The sequence below is a fragment of the Enoplosus armatus genome, chromosome 9, assembly GCF_043641665.1.
Source record: "Enoplosus armatus isolate fEnoArm2 chromosome 9, fEnoArm2.hap1, whole genome shotgun sequence".
Taxonomy (NCBI): Eukaryota; Metazoa; Chordata; class Actinopteri; order Centrarchiformes; family Enoplosidae; genus Enoplosus; species Enoplosus armatus.
The window spans coordinates 5,299,877-5,309,656 of NC_092188.1; the positions used below are offsets into that span (position 1 = coordinate 5,299,877).

The window sequence follows — 9,780 nt, forward strand, 5'->3', positions numbered from 1 at the left end:
GTGACGAGTAAGCGCTGATGCTTTTTTGTTTGTTTGTTTGTTTCAGATATTAATATATATATATATATATATATATATATATATATATTTTTTTTTTTTTGGTTTACCACAAAACAAATTTATAACGAGTATTTCTATGTTAAGTTTCAGCTGCTGTGTTCCTCCTGTCTAACCAGCGGCTGATAACAGTGAGTCGTCCCCATGGCTCTTAAACCTGTGTTCTTATTATTGCTGTGGGACCTCACTTTGTTTGTTCATGGTGGTAAGTTGGCTTATCTAATCAGTGTCTTCTTCTTGTATTAATATACATATCTAAAGGTAATTCACTTAATGTAAACTCGTGTACATTGTTGTGTGATTGTCTTGATGGTACGGCAAAGTTTTCCTTGAAAATTAACTTCTTCTCTTCAGTGAGATTGCCTTGGTAAAAAAATAATTTAAATGATTAGAAATCCATAGAGCATGAATGTTAAATTTAAATGCAACCTTGTATAACTGATCACACTTTTCTTTTCTGCTGCAGTCACGTCTTCGTGCAACGTCACCTGCTCGACAGACTTCAACGTTTCTCTGAACTGTTCCTGCTCAGACTCTGTGCCGACATATTCTGCCATCATCGAAGTCCAGTGCAGGTACAAGTTGTCTTCAATGTCGTTGTTAATCAATATGCTTTATGTTGGTGCATTATGTAGTATGTGGCTTCATCATAGCACCACTAGCTTTAATTCAAATGGTATTCTGCGAGCTAGCTGTTGATTTCCCCCTCTAAATTAGAATTAATCAAGACAAGGATCACCAAGTTGGATAATTTTGAATATTGTGCTCTTGGTAATATTCGTAACATTTTGATAGACCCTGTTGTCAGTTGTTATTGCCTTGTGGGAAACTTGGAAAATGGAGGTGCGTAAGAACAGTTGTTTTGATCTAATGGAAACATTATAATATTAACACCCTTCACTGATGTCAATCTGAAGTTTATCACTGTTTAAGAGGGCGGGACATTTTACAGCGTTCCCTGGTGGACAAACTATGTAATGACTACACTGTTTCTAAACTACTGCAAATACTAAACTAAAAACTATATTGATAATCAATTAATCATTTTAGTAATTTTTCAAGCAAAAATGTCAAACATTCGCTGGCACCAGCTTCTCAAATGTTTTATGCTTTTCTTTGTCGTATATGATAATAAACTGAATGTGTTTGGGTTTAGGACTATTAATCGAAATAACAATCCATTTGAATACATCTCCTTTGGCTACGGGAAATTATAACTGGTATTTTTCACTATTTTCTGACTTATTTTCTTTTTAGAGAAAAGGATGATTTAATGAATTGAGAAAATAATGCAGATTGATCAATAATGAAAGAAATAAGTTACAGCTGGTATTAATTGTTCTGAGCTTTTAGCAGCTGCATACATGGAGAGGGACTTACGTGAAACACACAAACAAGCAGCATCACCGTGAGATATTTAATGTTCTTTCTATGAAACAGGTAGACAGGTAAACAACACTAGGCTCTGCTTTTGTCTCTCCAATGTGTTTTTGATGATATGAACGAGGTGAATTGGAGCCTTTCATATACCTGCACTTCATCCGTTCTGCTCTAAAACAATAACATGGAACCTACAACCTTTGGTGCTGAGATGTCGACTGATGTCAACAGTGCGTTGCTGATTATAACACACTGTTCTGTTATAGTGAGCAAGAACTTGAAGTCAGAGGCAGCTGTGAAGTCAAACCACCGCTGTCCTGGTGCATAATGTATCCAGAAATGCTTGATGAAGTTGCAACAATTGGAACAATGTGCACTGCGACAGTCACTCAACAAGGAGATCAAGTAATAATGAATGCCAGTGAGTCATCCCCCTGGGCACTGAGTGATGTGGGTAAGTTAAACTGATAATAACTACGTAATTTGACATTTCAGTATTCATCATTTCTGCTAAACAGATAGGAGGTTAACACAGAAATGAAAAAAAAGTTCACTGACAACCGGAATCACATAAAGTACCTGCCATCAAAATATGTGTGTAAAAGTGGTTTGTAAGAAGTGAAATTTGGGTTTCTCTTAATCCTTCCAGCATAAGCATTTTTTTACACATTTTAGATGCTTGTAAAACACTTCAAACATTTTCCCTCTTGTAGAATCTCTTTCCAATAGTCTTCATAAATTAATGTACTATGCAGCATTTTTAGTTTTGTGTAAAAAAGTTTAGGCAATCCAGAAATGGCATGAAACACACTGGCAACTTTCCCAATTTACCCCAAGTGCCCACCTGCCTGCTTTACCCTCGAGATTAAGACAAAAGCTAAAAATGATATTCAACTGCCACTTGTGGTGTAGAGTATTATTGGCATACACATGTTTTCAATTTCTATATTGCCCTGGTCCCCTTGGGACTTTACTTTCACAGTGAAACCTCTGCCACCTTTCCATGTTGAAGTGACAAACACTGACGGATTCTACAATATCACGTGGAACAACGACAACCAAAAAGACTGTCTCACGTACAGGGTGCGCATAAGGGAAAGCAAAGACTTGTCAAAGGTAATATGTGATCAAAAACACCAAAACAAAAACTGAAATGTCGCTGCTGACGACTCCCATTCAAAGCTGTTCTGCTTTTAATTCCTTTGTGACAGGATCCAGCTCTTTCCCTTTTAGTGGACCAAAAGCACATTCTGTTAGACCAAAAGAAGCTGCCACCACATGTCAACTATACTGTGGATGTTATGGCCAGATTATGTCCTGACGAGATCTATGTGGGTCCATGGAGTGAGTGGAGTTCCATTGCAGAGTGGAGGACTACAAGTACTTCTGCAAAGATTGAAGGTAGAGGAGCATTGTACCTTCCAGCCTGGAACCATGATATAATCAACTTTTGTCTCATGCTAAATGAGACTGTTGAGGCAGTCACAGATGTTATTTTGTTTTTATGCGTAAAATCATCACAAGTGTGTCCTTCTGCACTGATCCCTCATACAAACATTTCAGGAAGTGTGAAGATTGTTTGTCATATCATTTCTGTCAGTACATATTTTAAACGTTCTGTCTCCTTTCTCCCCTCCAGGAATGAATAGATTCTGGTGGTTCGCCTCCATGCCCATTATTCTTGCCCTTGTCCTGTTGCTGGGTTATTCACAAAAAACGTGAGTACTGTAAACACTGGAGTTACTTTCTTCATACTCAGAACTCAAAATGTCTCTTGATAAACACTTCTTCATCGTTCATTTTTATTTGGAATTGGGTTTGCCACTTCATAAAGTTCACCGCACGTCTCAAAATTTATATCTCTATTTATTTCAAACCGGTGGTCCTCGATGTTCACATATTACTACAAGCTTTTGGAGAAACTTGAGAAATGAATATATTTGGACTGAACCAACTATCATGATTATACAAATAAGATGTGCAGATCGTGTTGAAGGTTACATTTCTTTTTTAATTTACACGTGACTGAATCTGCATTCATTGCACAGAAAAATAACATAGCAAAGTGAAAGCAAATTAAGTCTTAATGTCAGCAACACTTTGTCTTCCAGTAAATGATTAGCAAAGGTTCTCACTGCTTCGATCTACACTTTCCTGGCATCACCTCCCACATATAGAGAAACCACTGCTGTGCTGTACGTGCAGCGACACATTGCACTGAAATGGCAAGCAGACATAGGAAGTCATGCAGAGCATCAGTGTCAGAGAACTGAGAAGGGCACAGTTACAAGAAAAAAGCACAAGCTCAAAGACGTAAATGAACTTCGCACTTATCTTCTCTTTATATTCTGTTTTGTTTCTATCCATTTTTAGAGGAGGATATAAGAAGATATCCTCTGTAAGCTATAATGATTTCAACTTTGATTTTGGTCAATGCACTGCTTACATAAGCTCTTTGCCAGGAATCTCATTAGTAGTAGCAGCAGTGTGCATATGCTTTGCAGGCATCTATAATATTCAGTCAGTTGCCAGTTTGTGAGGTACTCTGAGCTAAAACTAACTAAACTCTCTGAAACTGCTTCAACAAAAACTGAACATTATAAGATTCATGATGGCAGGACTATTAGATACCATAGGATAAACTTTATTGTCGCACCAGACCAGGATTTCTTTTTGTCTTACCAATAAAAACAATAAACAACACAATAACAATGATATGCACAGCATGCATCACAAATCATCAGCAGTACAGCGATAAATGTGTAAAAGATAATATCATCTACAGTGTTTTCCAGTAAGAATTATATCTCAAATTCAGAGCAGAAAAGATTGTCAGTATCATTATCAATATACAGAACCTTCCTGTACACAGCAATAGTATACAGAGCATGACACTCATAACTATCTCGCCAGAGGAGCTAAATGGGTGCAAATTGCAAATTAACACATAAATGTCACAATGGGACTGTGGCATATGTGGACAATTTTGACCTCAATTACTTTCTAAGCGTTCAACATGAGACAATATATGAGCCAGACGTCACAACACAGCAAACTGCTGCTACATTGGGATAAACTAGTTTAAGTTTTAATGATTAAATAAAAGATAAAGATGTGACTCGCTGATCAACTGAAGATCATTCTGTTAAAGTTGTTTACAGTAAAAGTACCTCTCGATAAGGCATTCATTATTCTATTTTGAGTCATGAAATGTTCAATGTGTAGAATAGTTTTTAGTCAAATACTAAGATGTGACTTTGACTCACAACTTCAGCTTGTATAATAATTCACATAAAAGCCATTTTGTGCTATCAGATTTACTGGTTATGAGTTAGAAAGCTGTTGCCTTTGGTCACGACTTCGCTTCTTCACAAGTCGCATACCGAAAACGAAAAGTCAATCATCACAAGTTACATAGCACAGTTGCATTATAAATGTCATTTTTTTAATTCTGTATTTCCATTGTTTTTCTGAAATTATTTGATATTTGTTTCAGGTATTTGCAGAAAAGGTTCCAGCTGATTACGTTCTTCCCCACACCAAATGACTTTTTTAAGCCTCTGTACCACAACTATGAAGGGAACTTCAAGGTAAGAGAAAGCAAAAACAAAGCTCACTGGGCTTTGTGTGTAATTTCCAAATTGGCCCAGCAGGTGTTGCCCAAGAGGGGACTTTCAGCACATCTGGACCCCGCTTGATGGGACTTTCCCTTGACTTAACATTTAAGGGCCTTCATGATATGAATGACTCAGTGTGCAGGGGCTTCAAGAGGCTTTTCGTTTTTCATCTGTCTGACACGCTGTGGGTAGATATTTGTGTATGACAGCCCGACCTGTTCCACCCCGGTGGAAAATACCCCTGGTACAGCTATTTCAGATCTTTGATGTGTCATTGTGTCAGGCTAAAAAAAGCTGTTTTTCATTCGATAGGGGCACAAAGTGAGCATTATGTGGTTTACATGTTTTATTGTCTTACTGATGTTTATGTGATGACCTTTTCCATCACATTTTTATATTTTCCCCTAATGTTAATTCTTTCTTTCTCTCTTCTGACACCCAGGGATAGACTGATTGTTATTTTCAATGAAATATTCAAAATGTTTTGCCTAAAATGACCTAGAAATAGACTGTTGCAGGGATGACGTATTTTTGTACGCCAACCCCGACGTTAGCATCGCCCTGGTTCCCTCTAAAAAAAAGCCAATGGGATTTTTCCATGGGATTTTGGATTATTGCATAAAATAATCTCTGTGGCAAACAAAACAGGTTTAAAATGACTGAGCACCTGCTCGGCACAATTGTCCAATAAAGAGCAACTGCAGTTGAAACCCAGTAAACTAGATCAGGTTTTCTGGCTTTCAGAACAAAGTAAAAAGACTTTTCACCAACTTCAGCCATCGATTTGAGTGTTCCTTATACTGTATTACCATAATATAGGAGTGTAGATATTGTCTGGTATCATATTCATCTTAATGTTGTGATGTAGCTTTTTTAGGTTCTCCTGGTCTTAAATGACTTACAGTTACATCATTTTCTGCTCTTATCAGACATTATTTTAGTTGAGTGAAAAGAACAATAAATGCCTCTAGTGTCACCTGTTTCATCATCATGTCTCTGCGTTTAAATACTCTATTTGTTAAAAACACCAATAGTCGTTCTTACAGTATCATCATATTATCTGTAATGGGGTATTCTTTCAAAGATATTGTGATATTTGATTTTGGCTCCTGGACTTCAAGCTCAACCAACCCATTAGCTTGAGGACTGTGTGCACTTACAAACGTCGGTCAGCAGAGTGCACTAGTGCAGCAAATACCAAAGGGAACATACTTTGAGAGCAGAGGTACAAGAGAGATAATGAAAAAGAAAAGTACTGCTTTGTTGTACTATACTAAATCACTTATCACTATACTAAATGTGCTGAACATTTTGTGCTATAATTAGATAAAATTCAAAATACTTTGTCCCTCAGGGGGCAAGGCAAGCTTGTTAACTGTGAGCATATACACCGCAAACACACAAACAACTCATTCAAAGTGTGATTATGTAATAAAATATGATAATAATAATAATAATATGAGAGTGAGGAAAGAAAGTTGGAAGACATACTTGCTGTGGCACAAAGGCACATTATGTCTAGTGTATTTTGTCAATCTATACACTGACCACCTCTTTTACTTTGGCTGTTCACAAGTCTTATGGTCTCTGGTAGAAAATCTTCTTCTTCTAAGATTTGTTTTACATGCAAGCAATATAAAGCGCATAGCTGATGACATTTTATAGTTTATAGAAGACAGAAAGGACATTTGTGGGGCATTTCTTGAGGATCTTTCATCAAACAGTTTCCATGTATTGATGTCAGATGTTAAGTCTGAAATACTAATTCAAAATAAGAGGTAACTCATAGTTTAGATTTAGTTTTTTATTTACATTCTTCTAGAAAGTATGCAGATTCTGGATTTTAATTTACTTACATTTGTGAGTTTACAAATGACATATGCAACCACTTATGTTACATCATCCTAAATCTGGTGCAATAATAGGTGACAATGTGAAAGTGAAACAACAAGTCTGTAGTGTTTAGTGCTTTGTGACAGGTGTGAAGTGTAATACTTGAAAGACATTTCATCTGCTATATTTGTACTCTACATTCACGTCTTCATCTGTTTAGAAATCATTGTTCTAGTTCGACTGTGCTATCTTACTCTTGTGGTGCAGACTGCTTGAATTTTCTCAGCAGATCAGAGACGATACAGTGACGCTGATGAGCTCTGTACCTCAGGATGTGGAAGCCTTTGCATGAAGGAACTGATTCTGTCCATGTAATGCTGATCCACTCCATTTTATTTGACTCAGAAAATCATCTTGAGTACTTCAGTATCATGTTATGCATGTACTTGGCTGATTATTAGATGTATATGGTCCTTTACAGTAAAGGTTAAATGTTTGCATGTATCCTGCTGAACATTGTGGAGGCCCTGAGTAATAAATATGTTTAGGTACTTGCTCAGGTGTCTCAAGCGCACTTTAAACAAGCAGTATTGGTGGTTAAACACATACTGAAAAAAGGATTAGATAAGGTCGGCTTTCCCCTTTGAGAAGTTGTATAAGAATACCCTCATGCACTTCATTTTTGAAAGTGCGTATAGAAAAGTGCTCATGTTAAAAATGAAGCTACAGCCAGCGTCCACTTAGCTTAGCTTAAAGACTGGAAGCAAGGGGAAACTGGAAGCCTGTCCAAAGGCTAAAACAATCAGCCTACCAGCACCTCTAAAGCTCACTAGTTAACACGTTATATTTCACTTCTTAATCCATATTTAAACCAAAGTGTGAAAATAACAGGTTGTGTTACTGGGAGTTGCCCAATTGCCAGGCTAACAGTTGCCCCGTGCTTCCATCCTTTATGCTAAGCTAATTGCCTGCTGACTCCAGCTTTATATTTACCGTACAGATGTGAGAGTGGTTTCAATCTTCTCATCTCCCTCAGCAAGAAAGCAAATAAGCAGCTGTTCCTCTAAACATTTATAGGCCAGTGGTGCCTTTTATTTAGGCCAGTGGTCCAAATTAATGTCTTCCGTTTCCTCTGTTGCAGGAGTGGGTGAAACCTGTGTTCAGCGAGTACGATTACCTAAGGATCAACTCACAAGGTCAGATGATGAAGCAGCACGACGTCCTCCAATGGGACAGTGAGAAACAAAGCTACGGCGAGGACCACGCGATGAAACAAGGTCAATTCCTCCATATGCTACAGCCTCACAGCAACTCGCTGCTGTTCTTCCAGGACGGTGACAGTTCACAGGGCACCGGTCACTCCACCGGACACATCTCCATCCATACTGTAACCCTGTCTGGAGAAGAAGAGTTTGAGGGGGAGGCCGTGTCACAGAGCTCTGTTAACACCCTCAGCAGTTACCAAGATGGAGAAAGCTTTGGTTCATTTGAAAAAGACAACCGTGAACACGCTGGCTATGATTTAGAGGAGCTACAGATGTCCAGGTTGAACAGACAAAGTGGGAGATTACCACATGAAAACCAAATATCCAATGACTTATCCGTGGAAAATATAAACTTTCAGCCACATGTCCAGCTTAATGAACCAGAGATAGTATCACTTGACTCATTTGTCTCAAACGAGCAGTCAGAAGACGGCTACCCTCACGTGGACCTGGACACCATGGACAGTGGTTTTGGGGAGTGCAGCAGCCCGGGAGCCTCAGACTCAAACATAACAGAGCAGATAGACTCTGATTTATTTGAGCACAAAAGCTCAAATTCTAACTACGTCAAGCAGTGGATGATATGTAGCACTATTCAAGAAGCCTCCAGCAACTCAGTGAACGAACTCCATGAAACATGATTGTCGCTGCTGATGTGCTGCCACAGTTACAGTTTGTAGTGCTGTGGGACACATATTTAAAAGATGGACATTATTGTTGATATTTTTTGAGAAAATATACTTTTACTATAATTAAATTGTAAGTATCTGCTCAGCTTATGCTCCTGTACATTCTGTTCACCTGGAAGTGTTTTAGTTGTCATTAGTTGTTGTCATTGTTGTTGTCATTAGTCACTTTGTACTATGTATATAGTCAGATTTCTTCGTTTTTAAAACAAACATTTGTTATTGTTTTTTTGTTTTTAAAGGACATTTGAATGAGACAGTGACATGTACGGAGGCTGGAGTATGCCAACATAATACTATTATTCAGTTTTAACCGCATTCAGATCAGTCCGTCATAGGAAATTGAATTTAAATTATTCTGATGGGACACTTAGACATTCAACATGGGATCAAAATGTTGCTTATTGCTTTGATTTATACTGCTGGAGGATGCTTTTTGCTACCGTATATACAGCTTCGTATTCTCATGGTCCTGCATGCTTCATTAGCTTGTACTGTAGCACCAGCATGCATGCTGCCTTATCAAGATTTCTGATAATGCATGTTCTCCCTTGCACATGCATTTTGTCAGTAACCACTGTAACCATCCATCCTGTTTTGTGCTATGTCAATAAACAAAAAAAACATGGAGCAACTTTTTATCTTCTGTAAATGCAAGAAAAAGATTATTTCTGACGCCCTGACCTCATTCGTCAGAGGTGAGTGGATAAACATGCAAGACAAGCTTTGACAATCTGTTCTTTCACCTTGAGTCATATAGAGAAGGTTTGACGAGTACATTTGTTCTCTTTGACCAAATGGCATGTTTCACCTTTATATAGTTAGTGTACATGCACAACACACAAAACACAAATACTGACAAAATTAATATTTCTGATGTTTCGCTTTCCTGGGCCCACGATGTGTGGTTTTCCTATTATAGGCAAATGAAGTGTAGATGAG

At 37.9% G+C, this 9,780-nt stretch overlaps 1 protein-coding gene across 1 annotated transcript; it reads left to right on the forward strand.

Moving 5' to 3' along the window:
• The first annotated feature begins 201 nt into the window (after positions 1 to 201).
• il21r.1 (interleukin 21 receptor, tandem duplicate 1) lies at positions 202 to 8,794 on the forward strand. Its single transcript, XM_070912575.1, has 8 exons — positions 202 to 262; positions 524 to 638; positions 1,704 to 1,891; positions 2,420 to 2,553; positions 2,649 to 2,838; positions 3,077 to 3,155; positions 4,934 to 5,027; positions 8,029 to 8,794. The coding sequence occupies exons 1-8, from the start codon at positions 202 to 204 to the stop codon at positions 8,791 to 8,793; spliced, it is 1,626 nt and encodes a 541-aa protein (XP_070768676.1). The 3' UTR covers position 8,794.
• Positions 8,795 to 9,780: the final 986 nt, after the last annotated feature.